The sequence below is a fragment of the Somniosus microcephalus genome, unplaced genomic scaffold (genome assembly GCF_052327205.1).
Source record: "Somniosus microcephalus isolate GS21.2 unplaced genomic scaffold, FLI_Smic_1.0 unresolved_chr6, whole genome shotgun sequence".
NCBI classification, from domain to species: domain Eukaryota; kingdom Metazoa; phylum Chordata; class Chondrichthyes; order Squaliformes; family Somniosidae; genus Somniosus; species Somniosus microcephalus.
Window position 1 is genome coordinate 13,494,514 of NW_028225184.1, and position 25,105 is coordinate 13,519,618.

Sequence of the window (25,105 nt, forward strand, 5' to 3'; positions counted from 1 at the left end):
GCTACAGAGTAAAGCTCCCTCTACACTGTCCCATCAAACACTCCCAGGGCAGCACATGGAGCACGGGTTAGATACAGAGTAAAGCTCCCTCTACACTGTCCCATCAAACACTCCCAGGGAAGGTACAGCACGGGGTTAGATACATAGTAAAGCTCCCTCTACACTGTCGCATCAAACACTCCCAGGGCAGGTACAGCACGGGTTAGATACAGAGTAAAGCTCCCTCTACACTGTCCCATCAAACACTCCCAGGGCAGGTATAGCATGGGTTAGATACAGAGTAAAGCTTCTATTATGTCCGTGTATAATTGAGACACGGATTGCAGGAGTTGATTATAACAAGTCTTTACTGAATGGAGACAACCTGGAAACTGAAACTACAGAAGCCTGCTAGAGCCTTTTATACAGGGGTGGTCACTGCCGGTACTGCAGTCTGAGACCAGTTATTCCCTTAAAGGTACATACACAACAATTCCTCCCCTTTTAGATAAACAGTACATAACATTCATTTAACAACTAAATAATAACTAATTACAATTACGGTTGCTAGATACATTGGTTGAAGTTAAGCAATTATAAGTTCAGTCTTTGAGGAGGCTTCCTGATTCTGTCTGGATAACGCCTCTTTGGGATATCAGGTTCTTCTGGCAAGGTTGAGTCGGGATCAATGTCGTTGTTTGGCTCATCTTCCAATATCACCGATTCTGCGGTAGATGCAATTGGTACGTCGGTTTCATCGCCAGGTGTATCAGATCGTGGTGTGGAGTTGACGTTTTCCAGTGACTCTGGAATCTGGTCAGCATGGCATCTTACAATGCTCTCTCCAACGTCCACGGTATACATTAGAGGTCCTTGCTGTGTACAGATCGTTCCTGGCTGCCATTTCTCTGTGCGGTAGTCCCAGGCCAAAACTGGTTGACCTATCTTAAAACTCCTGGTCGGCCTTTCATTCATATTCTGAAACTGCCTGTTCTCCACATCTCTTCTGATGTTTGGCTTAACCAAATCCAAGCAGCATCGTAGTCTTCGATTGAAGAACATCATGGCTGGAGTTTGGTTGGCAAACAAAAAGTTATCCACCTTGTGTTGTAGGGGTATATCTTCATTACACATTGCCTTGATAGCCGCCTTGAATGTTTGAACGAACCTCTCGGCCAATCCATTAGTGGCTGGATGATATGGGGCGGATGTGTAATGCTTAACACCATTGTTCTTTAAGAACCTCCGGAACTCTTCAGACACAAACTGTGGTCCATTGTCAGAGCAAATCTGTTCAGGCAGCCCATTCCTGGCGAATATGGTTCGTAAGACTGTGATAGTTTTTTCTGTGATGGTTGAGGACATTTTTATTACCTCTGGCCACTTTGAATGTGCATCCGCCGCAATTAAAAACATCGAGTCCATAAAGGGACCAGCAAAATCAATGTGCACCCTTTGCCGTGGAGATGAGGGCCACTCCCATTGATGTAGAGGGGCTTGTGGTGGGGCGTTTTGGACCTTCTGGCATCCTGTACAGCTCTTGGTCATCTCTTCAATTTCTCTATCGATTCCCGGCCACCACACAAACACTCTGGCTAAGTTCTTCATTTTTACCCCTCCCAGATGACCCTCATGAAGCTCATTGAGCACTCTATCCTTCAATTTGGGTGGAATTACTACTCTGGGTCCACACATCAAGGTTCCTCTGCACACTGCCAGCAGTTCTCTTCTCAGCGAGAATGCTGGCAGCAGTAGCTCGCCATGTGCTGGCCATCCCTTCACCGTTAAATCATAGACCCAGGAGAGTGTCGGGTCATTTCGTGTTTCCTTTTCTATGTTTGCATTCGTCACAGGGAGACATTCGACTATGGTCAAGTGGAATATCTCCACTGGATCCACTGCAAGTTCTTCTTCCACTGTCGGCAACGGTAGGCGCGGCAATCCATCAGCATTCCCATGCTGTTCAGTTCCTTTGTACTCAATGTCATATTGGTGTGCCCCTAGGAAAAGGGACCACCTCTGTAGCCATTGTGCTGTTATTATCGGTACGCCCTTCTGAGGGTGGAAAATGGAGACAAGAGGTTGATGATCAGTTAGTAGAGTAAATTTCTGACCGTGCAGGTAGTGATTGAACTTCTTCACCCCCCACACTAGGCTGAGGGCCTCTCTGTCAATCTGGGCGTAGTTACGCTCGGCTGAAGTTAACGAGCGTGACGCAAAAGCTATCGGCCTCTCTGAACCATCAAGGAATTTATGTGACAGTACCGCCCCAATGCCGTAGGGAGACGCATCACACGCCAGTCTTATCGGTAGTGATGGGTTGTAGTGGGCCAATACTTCTCTTGAAGTGATTAGGTCCTTACTCTTCTGAAAGGCCCGCTTACATTCATCGCTCCATTTCCATGCTACTGCCGTTAGTAGTAGAGCGTTCAGTGGGTGCAGAATTGTGGACAAATTCGGCAAAAACTTATGGTAGTAGTTCACCAATCCGAGGAATGACCTCAGTTGCGACACATTTTCAGGCGCTGGAGCCTTAACTACCGCTTCAATTTTGTCAGGGGACTTATGCAACCCCTCTTCATCAATCACGTGGCCACAATACGATATCTGTTTCTTAAAAAACTCGCACTTGGGCCGATTTGCTCGTAGCCCATTTTCACGTAGTCTAGTGAGCACCTGCTCTAGGTTGGCAAGGTGTTCACTGTCATCTTCACCTGTCACTAGGATGTCGTCCAAGTAACACTGAGTCCCCGGAATCCCTTGCAGGACTTGTTCCATCGCTCTTTGCCATATCGCCGGAGCTGATGCTACTCCGAATACCAGTCGATGATACTGGTAAAGACCTTTGTGAGTGTTTATCGTGAGATACTTCCTAGAGGATTCTTCAACCTCCATCTGCAAATATGCTTGTGCTAGGTCAATTTTTGTAAAACGCTTCCCTCCAGATAGTGAGGCGAAGATATCTTCTATCCTTGGAAGAGGATATTGTACTGTGTGAAGGACTGGGTTCACCGTCACCTTGAAGTCCCCACAGATGCGAACCTTCCTTGGCTCCTCAGACTTATTGTTTAACGTTTTCTTCATGACAGGAACGATGGGTGTCGCCCACTCACTCCAGTCTACCTTAGATAACACGCCTGCATTCTCCAGATTCTCCAGCTCTGCCTCGACGGCTGGGCGACTTGCATATGGTACCGGTCTTGCTTTGAAAAACTTGGGAATTGCATTCTCCTCTATTTTTATCGAGGCGGTTACGCCTTTAAGAGTGCCCAGTTTTGTTGAAATACCTCTTTGGCGTCAGCTAAGATTGTTAACAATCGTCCAGGAGTGACGTCGTCATCCTTTTTACCAGCCACCATCAGTGCCTGAATGGAGTGCCAGTCTAAACTTATCTTTCTGATCCATTCACATCCCAATAATGGTGGTCCACCATCTTGCAGTATGTAGAGATACAATTTCCGTATTTTCTTGCCATTGTATTCGACAGGCACCCTTATTTTTCCTCTGGAGTATACTTTTTGCCCCATATACGTCCTCAAGACAATGGATGTCTCTCTCAAGGGCATGTGTGAGAATAGCCGCTCGTAGTCTTGTCGATTCATGACGGTTAGAGCTGATCCTGTATCCAATTCCATTTTGACTTGGGACCCTGCTATCGTGAGGGTGACCCAAATGGTTCGGTGATCCTCTTTTGCGATTTACGTTGTGAAGTTGGAGACAACTTAGTCTCTTGTTCCCGGATTCACTATCATTCATCTGGTCTTCGGAACTACTGTCCGTCATCATTTGTACTTTCCTTAACGGTTCCTTAGTAGCCTTTTTGTTGTCGTTGGTCTTCTTCCCAGACCTGCAAACTCGTGCAATGTGTCCCATCTTTCCGCATTGCCTGCATATTTTGTCCTTGGACCAGCAGTCCTTCTGGTCATGGTTTGTTCTGCCGCAGTGATAACATTTTGCAAATCCCCGTGTCATTTCGTGGGTGCCGTATTCCTGTGGCTTTTGTTGTATTTCCGCAGCTCCCCTTGCTGCTGCTTCGTATGATACTGCCACGCTGAAAGCCTTATCTAGCGTCAGCTCTTTCTCTGAGAGTAACCGCTTCTGGGTTCCTTCACTCAGGAGTCCACAGACAAATTTGTCCCATAAGGTATCTGCCAGTCCTGCTCCGAACTGGCAGTGCTTTGATAGCTTGCGTAGTTCCGTAAGGTAATCAGCATTGCTCTCATCTTTATGCTGATTTCTTCTGTGGAATTTAAATCTTTCTGCTATCGGCAGCGGTGTAGGATTTAGGTGTTCCTGTAGGATAGCAACAATTTCGTTAAAACTCTTCAACTTCGGTTTGGCTGGAGTAATCAGGTCCCGCAATAGGCCGTACGTTCTTGCGCCCATTAAATTTAGCAATACCGATGCCTTTTTCTCATCGGCTATTTCGTTTACCTCGCAATATACCTCGACTCTTTCCATATACGTGGTCCAGTCTTCGATTGCATTATCGAAGGCAGTGATATAGCCAGTCTTTGGCATCTTGAAAATCTAAGATGGCACCTCCTGCGCTTTGCCTTCTTCCCCGATTTAACAAAATGGCGCCTCCCGCACTTTGCCTTCTTCCGCGCTGGATTAAGATGGCGCCTCCCGCGCTTCTGCCTTCTCCGCTGTTGCTGGCGTTTTATGCCTTGATAGCGACGCCCTATGGTCTTCGCGCACTTCCCCCCGCGCTGCTGCTAACGCCGCTCTCCGCGCTTTCCTTGGCAAACTGCAGCTCCTCGCGGCTTTCTGCGCGTTTAATTTTTTTTTATTTCCCCGTCGTCGGAACAACCCTGCAGGACTCTTGCCTCCCTCTTCTCGGGTCTGTACGCTGCCCGGCTTCGTAGCACCGGCCGCGCCCTGTGTGCTCCACTCTCTCTCTCTCTCTCCTCTTCCCGACAACGCTGCTCGGCCCCGTTGCAAGCCACCCGCTCGAGCTCTAGACCGCCGCAGCCCAGGAAGGATCAGTGTACTACCTGCCACCAGCCCGATTAGCTGAAGCACAATCGACAGGATAACCAAGCCCCGCTCTCGACAGCCTCTCCTGCAAATCTTCAACTCCGCTGACTCCGAGGCGGATGCCCACGGTCGATGCCCATTTCTACTGTTTCTTTCTTCCTTCTGGCCTCGACCTCTGCTAACTTCGCTTCAGGGATGGATCCCCATGAGGTGGTGCAGACTGTAGCTAAGTTCGTATCTGCTCGTCGCCAGTATTATGTCCATGTATAATTGAGACACGGACAGCAGGAGTTGATTATAACAAGTCTTTACTGAATGGAGACAACCTGGAAACAAACTACAGAAGCCTGCTAGGGCCTTTTATACAGGGGTGGTCACTGCCGGTACTGCAGTCTGAGACCAGTTATTCCCTTAAAGGTACATACACAACAGCTTCCTCTACACTGTCCAATCAAACACTTCCAGGGCAGGTACAGCACGGGTTAGAAACAGAGTAAAGCTCCCTCTACACTGTCCCATCCAACACTCCCAGGGCAGGTACAGCATGGGATTAGATACAGAGTAAAGCTCCCTCAACACTGTCCCATCAAACACTCCCAGGGCAGGTACAGCATGGGTTAGATACAGAGTAAAGCTCCCTCTACACTGTCCCACCAAACACTCCCAGGGCAGGTACAACATGGGTTAGATACAGAGTAAAGCTCCCTCTACACTGTCCCATCAAACACTCCCAGGACAGGTACAGCATAGGTTAGATACAGAGTAAAGCTCCCTCTACACTGTCCCATCAAACACTCCCAGGGCAGGCACAGCACGGGGTTAGATACAGAGTAAAGCTCCCTCTACACTGTGCCATCAAACACTCCCAGGGCAGGTACAGCACGGGGTTAGATACAGAGTAAAGCTCCATCTACACTGTCCCATCAAACACCCCCAGGGCAGGCACAGCACAGGGTTAGATACAGAGTAAAGCTCCCTCTACACTGTCCCATCAAACACTCCCAGGGCAGGTACAGCACAGGGCTAGATACAGAGTAAAGCTCCCTCTACACTGTCCCATCAAACACTCCCAGGGCAGGTACAGCACGGGATTAGATACAGAGTAAAGCTCCATCTACACTTTCCCATCAAACACTGCCAGGGCAGGCACAGCACGGGGTTAGATACAGAGTAAAGCTCCCTCTACACTGTCCCATCAAACACTCCCGGGGCAGGTACAGCACAGGGCTAGATACAGAGTAAAGCTCCCTCTACACTGTCCCATCAAACACTCCCGGGGCAGGTACAGCACGGGATTAGATACAGAGTAAAGCTCCATCTACACTTTCCCATCAAACACTCCCAGGGCAGGCACAGCACGGGGTTAGATACAGAGTAAAGCTCCCTCTACACTGTCCCATCAAACACTCCCAGGGCAGGTACAGCACGGGTTAGATACAGAGTAAATCTCCCTCTACACTGTCCCATCAAACACTCTCGGGGCAGGTACAGCACGGGTTAGATACAGAGTAAAGCTCCCTCTACACTGTCCCATCAAACACTCCCGGGGCAGGTACAGCACGGGGTTAGATACAGAGTAAAGCTCCATCTACACTGTCCCATCAAACACTCCCAGGGCAGGTACAGCACGGGTTAGATACAGATTAAAGCTCCCTCTACACTGTCCCATCAAGCACTCCCGGGGCGGGGAGAACACGTGACTGTCTAATACCTGAATGTAGTTGCTCACTTCTCTCAGTGTGACACTCACCAGTCGCGGTTACATTACAGAGAGCACCCAGCCGGATCTGGGCAGTGCTCTCACTGACTGGGTTCCTTGCCTCACACCGGTACACGCTGTCGTTAGCCTCTCCTGTGAAATAAAGGCTCAACTCCTCTCCGTGTTCGGAGAGCCGATGGCTGCTGTCGTTTCCTACTGCTTCTGGGCCGCTCCACCATCTGAAGTTGGTGCGATCACCTGAGGTCACGGAGCAGGTCAGGGTGATGTTGCAGTTCCCCATGGTTTTCAGAATCGAGATGGTCGTTCCTGAGACAGCCTCTGCCGTTCGGATAGAGAGAGAAAAGACAGGTGAGGAAATAATGGAGGCCCTTGTGGGACATCTCAATACCCAACACTCCCGCGCCTGTTTCTGACGCTCGCGAGCCAATTGTAACCGAATCCCGGCTCATTCCTCCACCCGCCATTTTAACTGTTCTGCTCCCCCGCTGATCTCATAATCATAATCAACTTTTATTGTCATTGTTAGTGCACAAGTGCAGTACAACGAAATGTAGGCTTATGGCTCCCGAGAGTGTACATTTAGATTAAGACATTTAAACATTCAACATTCATTTGGCTTGTAATACATTAACATAAACATGACCAAAATAAAGTACATTGACAGATGTGCAGGCTTTAGAGTTTATTTGTGGAGTTCAGTAGGATGACAGCCCTGGGAAAGAAGCTGTTCCTAAATCTGGTCGTTCGGGTGCGAATGCATCTGTAGCGTCTCCCAGATGGCAGGGGGGGGGCGAACAGACTGTGGCTGGGGTGGGTAGGGTCTTTGATGATGGCCCGTGACCTCCGTAAACAGCGTTTCTGGTAGATGTGCTCGATGGTCGGTAGCCGGGTGCCGGTAATGCGTTGGGCAGTTTTGACTACCCGCTGCAGGGCTTTCCGGTCACAGTAGCTACAGCTGCCATACCATACTGTGATACAGTTCGTCAGGATGTTCTCTATAGTGTAGCGGTAACAGTTAGAGAGGATCAGGGGTGACAGGTTACATCCCTTCAGCCTCCTTAGGAAATATAGGTGCTGCTGGGCCTTCTTCACCAGAGAGGAGGTATTGAGGGACCAGGAGAGGTCTTCCGTGATGTGGACTCCGAGGATCTTGAAGCTGTCCACCCTTTCCACCACAGCCCCATGGATGTGGATGGGGGTGTGACTTCCGCCTTTAGAATTCCTGAAGTCCACAATGATTTCTTTGGTTTTCTTGATGTTAAGGGCCAGGTTGTTATCGGCGCACCACTTCACGAGATGCTGGACCTCCTCCCTGTAGGCTGACTCATCGTTGTTGGTGATCTGGCCTACTACCGTGGTATCATCCGCAAACTTGATGATGGTGTTGGAACCATGAACAGCCACACAGTCGTGGGTGAAGAGGGAGTAGAGGAGGGGGCTCAGCACACATCCTTGTGGGGCCCCCGTGTTCAGGGTCGGGGGGGGGAGTTGTGGTTACTTAACGGTCACGTGCGTCAAAATGGCGGATGGAGGAAAGCCGCCAACGCGCGTCACGCAGTCTTTCGCTAAAATCGCCTGCGCTAATCTGCAACCTCTCGGTGATTGTCCCGTCGTTTGGGTTGGTATCCCAGGAATTCTCCCTGGTTCCACGTCATTGGTCACTCCTGTAAGCGGTCCCCGTGTCCCTTATGATCTGGAGCCTGCCCCCTCGATCTGTCCTGTATCTGGTTCAGTAATACAGAGATTCCGGGATTGTGATAGGGAACCGGTTTACACTGGGATTGTATGCAGTATTGCACAGTGAGTCTGCGGTTGTGGAGATCCTCAATCACATATCTTCTCAAGCACAAAGACATTAATAAACCAGCAGAATCGGTGTGTAGTTACCAAATTAATTTCAATATTGATAAGTGTGAGGTGGTGCATTTTGGTAGGAAGAATGAGGATAATCAGCGTCTAAATGGGGTAGAGGGTAAAAGAGATCTGGGAGTACAGATACACAAATCACTAAAAGTAGCGACGCATGTGAAGAAGGCCATAAAAATAGCAAACCACACACTGGGGTTTATTTCTAGAGGGATAGAATTGACAGGCAGAGATGTTAAACTTGTATCGAAACTTGGTTAGACCACACTTGGAGCACCGTGCACACTTCTGGTCTCCATATACCTTGGTTAGACCACACTTGGAGCACTGTGCACAGTTCTAGTCTCCATATACCTTGGTTAGACCGCACTTGGAGCACCGTGCGCAGTTCTGGGCCCCATATACCTTGGGTAGACCACACTTGGAGCACTGCGCACAGTTCTGGTCTCCATATACCTCGGTTAGACCACACTTGGAGCACTGTGCACAGTTCTGGTCTCCATATACCTTGGTTAGACCACACTTGGAGCACTGTGCACAGTCCTGGTCTCCATATACCTTGGTTAGACTGCACTTGGAGCACCGTGCACAGTTCTGGTCTCCATATACCTTGGTTAGACCACACTTGGAGCACCGTGCACAGTTCTGGTCTCCATATACCTTGGTTAGACCACACTTGGAGCACCGTGCACAGTACTGGTCTCCATATACCTTGGTTAGACCACACTTGGAGCACTGTGAACAGTTCTGGTCTCCATATACCTTGGTTAGATCACACTTGGAGCACTGTGCACAGTTTTGGTCTCCATATACCTTGATTAGACCACACTTGGAGCACTGTGCACAGTTCTGGTCTCCATATACCTGGGTTAGGCCACACTTGGAGCATTGTGCACAGTTTTGGTCTCCATATACCTTGATTAGACCACACTTGGAGCACTATGTACAGTTCTGGTCTCCATATACCTTGGTTAGACCAAACTTGGAGCACTGCGTACAGTTCCGGTTTCCATATACATTGGTTAGAGTACACTTGGAGCCCCGTGCACAGTTCTGGCCTCCATATACCTTGGTTAGACCGCACTTGGAGCGCTGTGCCCAGTTCAGGTCTCCATATACCTTGGTTAGACCACACTTGGAGCACTGTGCACAGTTCTGGTCTCCATACACCTTGGTTAGACCACACTTAGCGCATTGTGCACAGTCCTAGCCTCCATATACCTTGGTTAGACCACACTTGGAGCACTGTGCACAGTTCTGGTCTGCATACACCTTGGTTAGGCCACACTTGGAGCACTGTGCCCAGTTCTGGTCTCCATATACCTTGGTTAGATCACACTTGGAGCACTGTGCCCAGTTCTGGTCTCCATATACCTTGGTTAGACCACACTTGTAGCACAGTGCACAGTTCTGGTCTCCATATACCTTGGTTAGACCACACTTGTAGCACTGTGCCCAGTTCTGGTCTCCATATACCTTGGTTAGACCACACTTGGAGCACTGTGCACAGTTCTGGTCTCCATATACCTTGGTTAGACCACACTTGGAGCACTGTGCCCAGTTCTGGTCTCCATATACCTTTGTTAGACCACACTTGGAGCACTGTGCACAGTTCTGGTCTCCATATACCTTGGTTAGACCCCACTTGGAGCACTGTGCACAGTTCTGGTCTCCATATCCCTTGGTTAGACCACACTTGGAGCACTGTGCACAGTTCTGCTCTCCATATACCTTGGTTAGACCACACTTGGAGCACTGCACAGTTCTGGTCTCCATATACCTTGGTTAGACCACACTTGGAGCACTGTGCACAGTTCTGCTCTCCATATACCTTGGTTAGACCCCACTTGGAGCACTGTGCACAGTTCTGGTCTCCATATACCTTGGTTAGACCACACTTGGAGCACTGTGCACAGTTCTGGTCTCCATATACCTTGGTTAGACCACACTTGGAGCACTGTGCACAGTTCTGGTCTCCATATACCTTGGTTAGACCACACTTGGAGCACTGTGCACAGTTCTGGTCTCCATATACCTTGGCTAGACCACACTTGGAGCACTGTGCACAGTTCCGGTCTCCATATACCTTGGTAAGACCACACTTGGAGCACTGTGCACAGTTCTGGTCTCCATATACCTTGGTTAGACCACACTTGGAGCACTGTGCACAGTTCTGATCTCCATTTACCCTGGTTAGACCACACTTGGAGCACTGTGCACAGTTCTGGTCTCCATATACCTTGGTTAGATCACACTTGGAGCACTGTGCACAGTTCTGGTCTCCATATACCTTGGTTAGACCACACTTGGAGCACTGTGCACAGTTCTGGTCTCCATATTATTAAAAGTATATTGGAGGCACTGGAGAAGGTGCAAAAAAGATTCACAAGGATGATACCAGAACTGAGAGGTTATACATATCAGGAAAGTCTGAACAGGCTGGGAAAAGAGAAGACTGAGGGGTGACCTGATAGAAACATAGAGGATAGGAGCAGGAGTAGGCCATTCAGCCCCTCGAGCCTGCTCCGCCATTCAATGCGATCATGGCTGATCATCCAAATTCAGTACCCTGTCCCTGCCTTCTCCCCATACCCCTTGATCCCTTTAGCCTTACGAAATATATCTAACTCCTTCTTGAATATATTTAATAAATTGGCCTCCACTGCCTTCTGTGGTAGAGAATTCCACAGGTTCACCACTCTCTGGGTGAAGAAATTCCTCCTCATCTCAGTCCTAAATGCCTTACCCCTTATCCTTAGACTGTGACCCCTGGTTCTGGACTCTCCGACCATCAGGAACATCCTTCCTGCATCTAGTCTGTCCAGTCCTGTCAGAATTTTATAAGTTTCAATGAGATCCCCTCTCATTCTTCTAAACTCCAGCGAGTACAAGCCCAATCGGCCCAATCTCTCCTCATACGTCATTCCTGCCATCCCAGGTATCAGTCTGGTGAATCTTCGCTGAACTCCTTCCATGGCAAGAACATCCTTCCTCAGATAAGGCAACCAAAACTGCACACAATACTCAAGATGTGGTCTCACCAAGGCCCTGTACAACTGCAGCAAGACATCCTTGTTCCTGTACTCAAACCCTCTCGCTATGAAGGCCAACATACCATTTGCCTTCTTAACCGCCTGCTGCACCTGCATGCTTACCTTCAGCGACTGGTGCACAAGGACACCCAGGTCTCGTTGCACTTCCCCTTCTCCCAATCTATTGCCATTCAGATAATAATCTGCCTTCCTGTTTTTGCCACCAAAGTGGATAACCTCACATTTATCCACATTATACTGCATCTGCCATGTTTCTGCCCAATCACCCAACCTGTCCAAATCATACTGGAGTTTCTCGGCATCCTCCTCACAGCACACACGCCCACCCAGCTTTGTGTCGTCTGCAAACTTGGAGATATTACATCTAGTTCCCTTGTCTAGATCATTAATATATATTGTGAACAGGCTAACTCTGGGATGGAGTAAGGAAGAATATTTCTCACCCATACCACTGCCAATTGTAACTGAGATCCCTAAACATGACACACTCTAGGACTTTGAACACAAGATTCATTGAGCTCTGTTTAATTGTGACTCACAGACTGCACGTTCGGCTCTCCTGGTCCGTGCCGGTGATTACGCTCTACGTGAGAACATAAGAACATAAGACGGAGGAGCAGGAGTCGGTCATTCGGCCCCTCGAGCCTGCTCTGCCATTCAATGAGATCATGGCCTCAAGTCCACTTCCCGTCCCGCTCCCCATAACCCTCGACTCCCTTACCGTTCAAAAATTTGTCTATCTCCACCTTGAACTCTGTCTATCTCCACCTTAAATATATTCAAAGACCCAGCCTCCACAGCTCTCTCGGGTAGAGAATCCCAAAGATTCACGACCCCCTCAGAGAAGAAATTCCTCCTCATTTCCAATTGAAATGGGTGACCTTTATTCTGTAACTATGCCCCCTAGTTCTAGATTCCCCCACGAGGGGGACCATCTTCTCTGCATCTACCCTGTCGAGCCCCTTCAGAATCTTATATGTTTCAATAAGATCCCCTCTCATTCTTCTAAACTCCAACGAGTATAGGCCCAACCTGCTCAACCTTTCCTCGTAAGACAACCCCTTCATCTCCGGAATCAACCTTGTGAACCTTCACTGAACTACATGAGCCTCCTCCCACCATACTCAAACCATAAAAAAGGACATAAAAAACCTGCAAGGGGACATAGACAGGCGAAGTAAGTGGGCAGAGATTTGGCAGATGGAATACAATACTGGAAAGTGTGAGGTTATGCACTTTGGCAGGAAAAATCGCAGAGCAAGTTATTATCTTAATGGCAAGAAACTGGAAAGTACTGAAGTACAAAGGGATCTGGGGGTCCTGGTGCACGAAACTCAAAAGGTTAGGATGCAGGTGCAGCAAGTGATTAAGAAGGCCAATGGAATGTTGGCTTTCATTGCTAGGGGGATAGAATATAAAAACAGGGAGGTATTGCTTCAGTTGTACAAAGTCTTGGTGAGACCGCACCTGGAATACTGCGTACAGTTTTGGTGTCCATACTTAAGAAAAGACATACTTGCTCTCGAGTCAGTACAAAGAAGGTTCACTCGGTTAATCCCGGGGATGAGGGGATGGACCTATGAGGAGAGGTTGAGTAGATTGGGACTCTACTCATTGGAGTTCAGAAGAATGAGAGGCGATCTTATTGAAACGTATAAGATTGTGAAGGGGTTGGATCGGGTGGATGCGGGGAGGATGTTCCCGATGATGGGTGAAACTAGAACGAGGGGGCGTAGTCTTAGAATAAGGGGCTACTCTTTCAAAACTGAGATGAGGAGGAACTACTTCACTCAGAGGGTGGTAGGTCCATGGAATATGCTGCCCCAAAAAGCTGTAGAAGCTACATCATTACATGAATTTAAAACAGAAATAGACAGTTTCCTAGAAGTAAAGTGAATTAAGGGTTACGGGGAGCGGGCAGGAATTTGGTCATGAGTCTATGTTCGGATCGGTCATGGCCCTGTGGGTAGCGGAGCGGGCCCAGGGCCGTGTAGCCTGATCCTGCTCCTATTTCGTGTGTCTAATTCTGTTAGATTCAGGAGATGGTTCTGTGATAGTGGATTGGCGGTTAGGATCAGATCAGCCATGATCTTATTGAATGGCGGAGCAGGCTCGAGGGGCCGATTGGCCTACTCCTGCTCCTATTTCTTATGTTCTTATGTTCTTATAACCCCATCAACCTATCCTTCGATTCCTTTCTCCCTCGTGTTCCTGTCTCCTGATCTTGGAGATGACATTCTTCCCAGTCAAGGGATGAAACGGCCACAGGAACCTGGTCAGCTGTCCAGGGATGTACTGGGCGTTTACCCCAGTCTGAGGCTGCCTCAGCCCCATTACCCTGAGACCAGTGACCCCAGTATGGACACTGGCAATCGGGGGGGATTCAATAATCTCTGTAACCTACAATATCAACCCTCACCCATTAATTAGCGGCATTTCAGTACCCGGACACGTCCGATATAATCTCACTCACCGTACACGTCCAGTTGAACCGTCCCCAGCATTTCATCTCCTGAATCAGATCCTACAATCACCTGGTAAACACCAGTGTCCTCTCTCTGTAAGACACTGATATGCAGACTGAAATTCTCCGGATGAAGCTTGATCCGTCTCTTGTACTCGTCCGCACCAAAATAGTCAACGCTCCCCATAATGTATCTGGCTATTCTGAGTGCAGGTGCGGTTCGTTTCCATAAAACATCAACAATATTCCATCCAGGTGCGGTCACAACAGGTAAGCAAACCAACTGACCCAGTGTCCCATTCACAGGGTAAGGGGGCGTCCCAGGATCAGCTGAAGCAACAAGAGGAGACAGTCAGTGTGGGTAGAACAAAGACAAGCTCAGTGACTGAAGAAAGTATTGTATATAAATAAAACCCAGTGTCACATCAAACACTCCCAGGGCAGGTACAGCACGGGGTTAGATACAGAGTAAAGCTCCCTCTACACTGTCCCATCAAACACTCCCAGGGCAGGTACAGCACGGGGTTAGATACAGAGTAAAGCTCCCTCTACACTGTCCCATCAAACACTCCCAGGGCAGGTACAGCACGGGGTTAGATACAGAGTAAAGCTCCCTCTACACTGTCCCGTCAAACACTGCCAGGGCAGGTACAGCACGGGGTTAGATACAGAGTAAAGCTCCCTCTACACTGTCCCATCAAACACTCCCAGGGCAGGTACAGCACGGGGTTAGATACAGAGTAAAGCTCCCTCTACACTGTCCCACCAAACACTCCCAGGGCAGGTACACCACGGGGTTAGATACAGAGTAAAGCTCCCTCTACACTGTCCCATCAAACACTCCCGGGGCAGGTAGAGCACGGGTTAGATACAGAGTAAAGCTCCCTCTACACTGTCCCATCAAACACTCCGAGGGCTGGTACAGCACTGGTTAGATACAGAGTAAAGCTCCCTCTACACTGTCCCATCAAACACTCCCAGGGCAGGTACAGCACGGGTTAGATACAGAGTAAAGCTCCCTCTACACTGTCCCATCAAACACTCCCAGGGCAGGTACAGCACGGGGTTAAATACAGAGTAAAGCTCCCTCTACACTGTCCCATCAAACACTCCCAGGGCTGGTACAGCACTGGTTAGATACAGAGTAAAGCTCCCTCTACACTGTCCCATCAAACACTCTCAGGGCAGGTATAGCACGGGGTTAGATACAGAGTAAAGCTCCCTCTACACTGCCCCTATCAAACACTCCCACGGCAGGTACGGCACGGTGTTAGATACAGAGTAAAGCTCTCTCTACACCGTCCCGTCAAACACTCCCACAGCAGGTACAGCACTGGTTAGATACAGAGTAACGCTCCCTCTACACTGTCCCGTCAAACACTCCCAGGGCAGGTACAGCACGGGTTAAATACAGAGTAAAGCTCCCTCTGCACTGTCCCATCAAACACTCCCAGGGCAGGTACAGCATGGGATGGATACAGAGTAAAGCTCCCACTGCACTGTCCCATCAAACACATCCCAGGGCAGGTACAGCACGCGGTTAGATACACAGTAAAGCTCCCTCTACACTGTCCCATCAAACACTCCCAGGGCAGGTACAGCACGGGTTTAGATACAGAGTAAAGCTCCCTCTACACTGTCCCATCAAACACTCCCAGGGCAGGTACAGCACGGGTTAGATACAGAGTAAAGCTCCATCTACACTGTCCTGTCAAACACTCCCAGGGCAGGGACAACATGGGGTTAGATACAGAGTAAAGCTCCCTCTACAGTGTCCCATCAAACAATCCCAGGGCAGGAACAGCACGGCTTTGATACAGAGTAAAGCTCCCTCTACACTGTCCCATCAAACACTCCCAGGGCAGGTACACCACGGGTTAGATACAGAGTAAAGCTCCCCCTACACTGTCCCATCAAACACTCCCAGGGCAGGTACAGCACGGGTTAGATACAGAGTAATGCTCCCTCTACACTGTCCCATCAAACACTCCCAGGGCAGGTACAGCACGGGATAGATACAGAGTAAAGCTCCCTCTACACTGTCCCATCAAACACTCCCGTGGCAGGTACAGCACGGGTTAGATACAGAGTAAAGCTCCCTCTACACTGTCCCATCAAACACTCCCAGGGCAGGTACAGCATGGGTTAGATACAGAGTAAAGCTCCCTCTACACTGTCCCATCAAACACTCCCAGGTCAGGTACAGCACGGGTTAGGTACAGAGTAAAGCTCCCTCTACACTGTCCCATCAAACACTCCCAGGGCAGGTACAGCACGGGGTTAGATACAGAGTAAAGCTCCCTCTACACTGTCCCATCAAACACTCCCAGGGCAGGTACAGCATGGGTTAGATACAGAGTAAAGCTCCCTCTACACTGTCCCATCAAACACTCCCAGGGCAGGTACAGCATGGGATGGATACAGAGTAAAGCTCCCTCTGCACTGTCCCATCAAACACTCCCAGGGCAGGTACAGCACGGGTTAGATACAGAGTAAAGCTCCCTCTACACTGTCCCATCAAACACTCCCAGGGCAGGTACAGCACGGGGTTAGATACAGAGTAAAGCGGCCTCTACACTGTCCCGTCAAACACTCCCAGGGCAGGGACAACATGGGGTTAGATACAGAGTAAAGCTCCCTCTACACTATCCCAAACCAACACTCCCAGGGCAGGTACAGCACGGGTTAGATACAGAGTAAAGCTCCATCTACACTGTCCTGTCAAACACTCCCAGGGCAGGGATAACATGGGGTTAGATACAGAGTAAAGCTCCCTCTACAGTGTCCCATCAAACAATCCCAGGGCAGGAACAGCACGGCTTTGATACAGAGTAAAGCTCCCTCTACACTGTCCCATCAAACACTCCCAGGGCAGGTACACCACGGGTTAGATACAGAGTAAAGCTCCCCCTACACTGTCCCATCAAACACTCCCAGGGCAGGTACAGCACGGGTTAGATACAGAGTAATGCTCCCTCTACACTGTCCCATCAAACACTCCCAGGGCAGGTACAGCACGGGTTAGATACAGAGTAATGCTCCCTCTACACTGTCCCATCAAACACTCCCAGGGCAGGTACAGCACGGGGTTAAATACAGAGTAAAGCTCCCTCTACACTGTCCCATCAAACACTCCCAGGGCAGGTACACCACGGGTTAGATACAGAGTAAAGCTCCCCCTACACTGTCCCATCAAACACTCCCAGGGCAGGTATAGCACGGGGTTAGATACAGAGTAAAGCTCCCTCTACACTGCCCCTATCAAACACTCCCACGGCAGGTACAGCACGGTGTTAGATACAGAGTAAAGCTCTCTCTACACCGTCCCGTCAAACACTCCCACAGCAGGTACAGCACTGGGTAGATACAGAGTAACGCTCCCTCTACACTGTCCCGTCAAACACTCCCAGGGCAGGTACAGCACGGGTTAAATACAGAGTAAAGCTCGCTCTGCACTGTCCCATCAAACACTCCCAGGGCAGGTACAGCATGGGATGGATACAGAGTAAAGCTCCCACTGCACTGTCCCATCAAACACATCCCAGGGCAGGTACAGCACGCGGTTAGATACAGAGTAAAGCTCCCTCTACACTGTCCCATCAAACACTCCCAGGGCAGGTACAGCACGGGTTTAGATACAGAGTAAAGCTCCCTCTACACTGTCCCATCAAACACTCCCAGGGCAGGTACAGCACGGGTTAGATACAGAGTAAAGCTCCATCTACACTGTCCTGTCAAACACTCCCAGGGCAGGGACAACATGGGGTTAGATACAGAGTAAAGCTCCCTCTACAGTGTCCCATCAAACAATCCCAGGGCAGGAACAGCACGGCTTTGATACAGAGTAAAGCTCCCTCTACACTGTCCCATCAAACACTCCCAGGGCAGGTACACCACGGGTTAGATACAGAGTAAAGCTCCCCCTACACTGTCCCATCAAACACTCCCAGGGCAGGTACAGCACGGGTTAGATACAGAGTAATGCTCCCTCTACACTGTCCCATCAAACACTCCCAGGGCAGGTACAGCACGGGATAGATACAGAGTAAAGCTCCCTCTACACTGTCCCATCAAACACTCCCGTGGCAGGTACAGCACGGGTTAGATACAGAGTAAAGCTCCCTCTACACTGTCCCATCAAACACTCCCAGGGCAGGTACAGCATGGGTTAGATACAGAGTAAAGCTCCCTCTACACTGTCCCATCAAACACTCCCAGGGCAGGTACAGCATGGGATGGATACAGAGTAAAGCTCCCTCTGCACTGTCCCATCAAACACTCCCAGGGCAGGTACAGCACGGGTTAGATACAGAGTAAAGCTCCCTCTACACTGTCCCATCAAACACTCCCAGGGCAGGTACAGCACGGGGTTAGATACAGAGTAAAGCGGCCTCTACACTGTCCCGTCAAACACTCCCAGGGCAGGGACAACATGGGGTTAGATACAGAGTAAAGCTCCCTCTACACTATCCCAAACCAACACTCCCAGGGCAGGTACAGCACGGGTTAGATACAGAGTAAAGCTCCATCTACACTGTCCTGTCAAACACTCCCAGGGCAGGGACAACATGGGGTTAGATACAGAGTAAAGCTCCCTCTACAGTGTCCCATCAAACAATCCCAGGGCAGGAACAGCACGGCTTTGATACAGAGTAAAGCTCCCTCTACACTGTCCCATCAAACACTCCCAGGGCAGGTACACCACGGGTTAGATACAGAGTAAAGCTCCCCCTACACTGTCCCATCAAACACTCCCAGGGCAGGTACAGCACGGGTTAGATACAGAGTAATGCTCCCTCTACACTGTCCCATCAAACACTCCCAGGGCAGGTACAGCACGGGATAGATACAGAGTAAAGCTCCCTCTACACTGTCCCATCAAACACTCCCGTGGCAGGTACAGCACGGGTTAGATACAGAGTAAAGCTCCCTCTACACTGTCCCATCAAACACTCCCAGGGCAGGTACAGCATGGGTTAGATACAGAGTAAAGCTCCCTCTACACTGTCCCATCAAACACTCCCAGGGCAGGTACAGCACGGGTTAGATACAGAGTAAAGCTCCCTCTACACTGTCCCATCAAACACTCCCAGGGCAGGTACAGCACGGGGTTAGATACAGAGTAAAGCGGCCTCTACACTGTCCCGTCAAACACTCCCAGGGCAGGGACAACATGGGGTTAGATACAGAGTAAAGCTCCCTCTACACTGTCCCATCTAACACTCCCAGGGCAGGTACAGCACGGGTTAGACACAGAGTAAAGCTCCCTCTACACTGTCCCATCAAACACTCCCAGGTCAGGTACAGCACGGGGTTAGATACAGAGTAAAGCTCCCTCTACACTGTCCCATCAAACACTCCCAAGGCCTGGTGAACGATATCTGTATCTGGTGGGTGTCACTGAAACACTGCAACAAATGCTGGCAGGAGGTGGTCAAGGCAGAGAGTATTTCTTGTAAAGGAGAAGTAGAGAATGACCCAGGGCTACGGGTAAAGAGAGGGAGAGACAGAGGCAGAGAGAGAGAGACAGAGAGAGGCAGAGAGAGAGAGACAGAGAGAGGCAGACAGAGAGAGACAGAGAGAGACAGAGAGAGAGAGAGAGAGACAGAGAGAGAGAGAGAGAGACAGACAGAGAGAGAGAGAGAGAGAGACAGAGACAGGCAGAACAAGGATTACAGCAACAACTAGACCTACTCGACAAATACTGCCAAAATTGGGCCCTTATAACAGTAAATCTAAAGAAAACCAACATCATGATTTTTCAAAAAAGGCCCAGATGTCAGGAAAACAAATACCAGTTTACCCTCAGTGATACCACTATAGGACACACTATGAGCTACACCTACCTTGGTCTAACTATTACAGCATCAGGGAGCTTCAGCATAGCAGTGAATGCACTAAAAGAAAAAGCCCGAAGAGCCCTATATGCAATAAAAAGAAAATTCTACAACATCCAAATCCCAATCAAAATTTGGCTCAAAATATTTGATAGTATAATCCTGCCGATTGCGCTGTATGGTAGTGAACTATGGGGCCCACTCAATCACCATAGCTACACTAAATGGGAAAAACACACAATAGAAGCCCTACATGCAGAATTTTGCCGAAGCATTCTCCGCACCCAAAGGAAAACACCAACAAATGCATGTAGAGCCGAACTAGGCAGATACCCACTGATAATAAACATCCAAAAACGAGCACTAAACTTTCTAAATCACCTCAAATCTAGTTCCCCAGACACCCTTCATTTTAAAGCCCTCCAGACCCAAGAGCTGAACCCAGAAATGAGTCCCCTGAGTCAGTTGTTACTGAAACTAAGTTCTCCTACCCAGCCGGACCCTGACCAGTCCCAGACCAACACTGCTCCCCAAACACCAATCCGAGTGAACCAAATCATTAAACAATGCAAAGAAACCTACCTGGAACATTGGAACAAAATAACCAAAAGCCAAAGCAGATTAGAATGTTACCGGGCCCTAAAAAGAGAATATAAACTGGCAGACTATCTCTCGACCATCAGAGACACAAAACAGAGACAGACCCTCACCAGATACAGACTAAGCGACCACCAACTGGCAATTGAAAAAGGAAGATACAAGAAATCCTGGCAACCTAAATAAAATAGAATATGTGATCACTGTCTGGCCGGCGAGGTTGAGACAGAGGTGCACTTCCTCCTAAAATGTGAAAAATTCAACAAAACAAGAAACATATATTTTGACAAGCTCAGCCTTACAACCCCAGATTTCAAAGAATTGGATGACCTGTCAAAATTAAGAATAGTCCTGGGGGAAGGAGACAGACCATATCTTGGTGCCCAATATGTAACAACATGTCACAACCTGAGAAACAGTGAGTGACTAACGAGCACACCCATAGCATATATACTCTAAAAATGTTTAAATCAATACCGAATGTACCTAACGACTGTTTAAAAATTAATACTGAATGCACCCAACGAGGGTCAATGACTTTAAATTAATACTGTCTGTACCCAACGAGGGTCAAAAGTGTTTGACACCTACAGAATGTTGAAAACCTGTACTTTTTGTTATGTAAGCTTTGGCAATATGGTTCCCTGTAAATTTTCATGCCAATAAAGCATTTGAATTTGAATTTGAATTTGAGAGAGAGAGAGAGACAGAGCGAGAGACAGAGAGCGAGAGACAGAGAGCGAGAGGCAGAGAGCGAGAGACAGAGAGAGAGATGTAATGATATCAGCATATAGTGATGGTATTTGCCTGTTTGATTATGATGCCTTACCAGCATATTTGCCACTTTGATTATTTATGCCTTACCAGCAGAGGGCATGTGAAAGAGGCAGAGTTTAGTTTTAGTTTCGTTTTAGATGGATCTCTAACATGGTGTCTCCTGTAATGCTGTTAACTTAGATGAACAAACTTCAGATTAAAAGACATTCTCTTTCATGAATGTGTCGTCATTGAACCCACATAGAAATCAATACAAGAGACAGAGAGAGACAGAGCGAGAGACAGAGAGAGAGGCAGAGAGAGAGAGAGAGACAGAGAGAGAGAGACAGAGAGAGAGACACAGAGAGAGTGACAGAGAGAGAGAGAGAGAGAGTGGGAGAGAGACAGAGTGGGAGAGAGACAGAGGGAGAGAGACAGAGGGAGAGACAGAGAGAGACAGAGAGAGAGAGAGAGCCAGGGAGAGCGAGAGACAGAGAGCAAGAGACAGAGAGCGAGAGACAGAGAGAGAGAGACAGAGAGAGAGAGAGAGAGACAGAGAGAGACAGAGAAAGAGAGAGACAGAGAGAGAGAGACAGCGAGAGAGAGAGAGACATACAGAGAGAGAGAGACAGAGAGAGAGACAGAGAGAGATAGAGCTAGAGAGAGACAGAGAGAGAGAGAGTGAGAGACAGAGAGAGAGAGAGGCAGAGGGAGAGAGACAGATGGAGAGAGAGAGAGAGGGAGAGAGAGAGGGAGAGAGACAGAGAGAGAGAGACAGAGAGGGAGAGAGACAGAGAGAGAGAGACAGATGAAGAGAGACAGAGAGGGAGAGAGAGAGGGAGAGAGAGAGGGAGAGAGACAGAGAGAGAGACAGAGAGAGAGAGACAGAGAGAGAGAGACAGAGAGAGAGAGACAGAGAGAGAGAGAGAGAGACAGAGAGAGACAGAGTGAGGCAGAGAGATAGAGAGAGAGGGAGACAGTGAGAGAGAGACAGAAAGTGAGACAGAGAGCGAGACAGAGAGCGAGAGAGAGGGAGAGAGACAGAGAGAGAGACAGAGGGAGAGAGACAGAGAGAGACAGAGGGAGAGAGAGAGACAGAGAGAGAGAGACAGAGAGAGAGACATAGAGATAGAGAGAGACGGAGAGAGAGAGAGACAGACAGAGAGACAGAGAGAGAGAGAGACAAGGAGAGAGAGAGAGAGAGCGAGAAGGGACAGTGGGAAGGGTGTGGTCTACTAAAGAGCAGGCCCCGAGCTGGGCTGAACGGCCTTTGCACGCACTGCCAATGTTTACCAGTCTCTCCCTGCTCTTTAACCGGAGTCAGTGATAAACACAGCCCTTACCCACACACACAGCAGAGAGGAACGCACAGAGCAGGCTGGAGAGCCGTCTCACCGACACCTGCCACATCGCTCGGCTCGTCACAGCTCTGGAGAGCAACGCAGCTTCGACAAGAGAGGAAGCGGAAAAATAGGAAGCAAGCCTTGTCGTCAGTCAAGCCTTGTGGTCAGTGGTGGTGGACGAGCTGTGTCAAAAGATTCCTCTGTGCTAAGCCAAGCTGCAGCACGCAGGGCCTGGAGCGTCAGCAACGGCAGGGGAGCAGGGACGATGGGACTGGGGGGGAGAGAGGTCTCAGAGAGTGGGTACAGGGGGCGATGGGAGCTCACTCTCTCAGAGAGTGGGTACAGGGGGTGATGGGAGCTCTCTCTCTCAGAGAGTGGGTACAGGGGGTGATGGGAGCTCTCTCTCTCAGAGAGTGGGTACAGGGGGTGATGGGAGCTCTCTCTCTCAGAGAGTGGGTACAGGGGGCGATGGGAGCTCTCTCTCTCAGAGAGGGGGTACAGGGGGCGATAGGAGCTCTCTCTCTCAGAGAGTGGGTACAGGGGGTGATGGGAGCTCTCTCTCTCAGAGAGAGTGGGTACAGGGGGTGATGGGAGCTCTCTCTCTCAGAGAGGGTGAGTACAGGGGGCGATGGGAGCTCTCTCTCTCAGAGAGAGACCTGATTCTGCCGTCACCAACTAAGGAGGGTCTACAGCAGAACCTGGATCTGCTAGAGTCGTTCTGTCAGACCTGGGCCCTGACAATAAACCCCCAAAAAACCAAAGTCCTTGTGTTCCAGCAAAGATCCAGACATCAGGGACCCAGAATAAATTTCACACTAGGAACAACTAAAATTGAACAAACCACTAACTACACATACTTGGGCTTAAAAATCAGTTCTACGGGAAATTTTCATCTGGCTGTGAATGAACTGAAAGAGAAAGCAAGAAGGGCTTTCTATGCCATTAAAAAATCAATCCAAATAGAAATCCCAATTAGCATTTGGCTCAAAATTTTTAAATCAGTAATTGAACCAATTGCACTCTATGGCAGTGAAGTGTGGGGACCGCTAACACAACAAGAATTTGCAAAATGGGACAAACACCCAATTGAGATCCTACATGCAGAATTCTGTAAAAGTATCCTCCGAACTCAAAGGAAAACTGTAAACAATGCATGCAGGGCAGAACTAGGCCAATATCCATTAATAATTACTATCCAAAAAAGAGCCACCAAATTTTGGAAACACCTAAAAATGAGCAACCCCCACTGCTATCATTACGAAGCCCTGAAATGCCAAGAGAGGATCATAAAGAAGAATACCCTAAATCAACTAGTCCTGGGATTCAGTGAAGTAACTACTAACACTACTAACAATAACCAGCCCCAGGACAGTGACATCGTAGCACAGAGAATTCGAACCAACACAATTGTCACTAAACAAAAGGAAAAATATCTGACCTATTGGACAGAAACAACAAAAACCCAAAACAAACTCAATTGCTACTTGGCCCTAAACAGACAATACAACATGGCTGATTACCTGACCATGGTAAAGGATAGCAAACTGAGAAAAACCTTGACAATGTACAGACTTAGTGAACATAGCCTGGCCATCGAAAAAGGTAGACACAGACAGACCAGGCTGCCAAGAGAGGACAGGATATGCTCTCACTGCAGTCAGGGAGTGGTGGAGACAGAGAGGCACTTCCTCACAGCTTGTGGAAACTATCAGGGCATCAGGGAGAATTTCTACCCAAAATTCACAAAAATATGCCCGGAATTCAGAAATTTGAATGACGACCAAAATCTCCCATACCTACTGGGGGAACAGAGAAATTGTGTAACCCTAGCGGCACACTATGTTACAGCTTGCCATAAACAGAGGGACAACCATTACATCTAAGAAAAGAGTATATACAAATTATATGAATGTATATTTATACACTCAGGGATATATCTGTTTATACACTGTATGGATAGATCTGCATTTATGTGTTCAACCATACATGTTTTTCGATGCTTTGGCAACATAAGATGTACCTTGTCATGCCAATAAAGCGATTTGAATTGAATTGAATTGATTGAGTGGGTACAGGGGGCGATGGGAGCTCTCTCTCTCAGAGAGAGTGGGTACAGGGGGCGATGGGAGCTCTCTCTCTCTCAGAGAGTGGATACAGGGGGCGTTGGGAGCTCTCTCTCTCTCAGAGAGAGGGTACAGGGGGCGATGGGAGCTCTCTCTCTCAGGGAGAGTGGGTACAGGGGGCAATAGGAGCTCTCTCTCTCAGGGAGAGTGGGAACAGGGGGCAATAGGAGATCTCTCTCTCAGGGAGAGTGGGTACAGTGGGTGATGGGCGCTCTCTCTCTCAGTGTAATGAGACAGGATTAATAAAAAATGTCCTAGTAAAGGATCCCCTTTGAATGAGTGACCATAATATGGTTGAATTCCAAATTCAGTTTGAGGATTAGAGAGTTGGATCTCAAACCAGCGCACTGAGCTTAAATAAAGGAGACTATTGGGGAAACACTGTGT

The 25,105-nt window shown here is 48.8% G+C and overlaps 1 protein-coding gene across 1 annotated transcript in view; it reads right to left on the reverse strand.

Annotated features, from left to right (window-relative positions):
- The window catches only part of LOC147087097 (T-lymphocyte surface antigen Ly-9-like), a 148,449-nt gene extending 125,764 nt beyond the window's left edge, over positions 1–22,685 (reverse strand). Inside the window, exons 1-3 of the mRNA XM_085978200.1 lie at positions 22,596–22,685; positions 14,072–14,392; positions 6,704–6,997 (exon numbers count right to left, since the gene is read on the reverse strand). Coding sequence (XP_085834326.1) covers positions 6,704–6,997; positions 14,072–14,392; positions 22,596–22,662 — 682 coding nt within the window. The 5' untranslated portion in view covers positions 22,663–22,685. The remainder of the gene's footprint in view (positions 1–6,703; positions 6,998–14,071; positions 14,393–22,595) is intronic.
- Between the last annotated feature and the right edge of the window lie 2,420 nt (positions 22,686–25,105).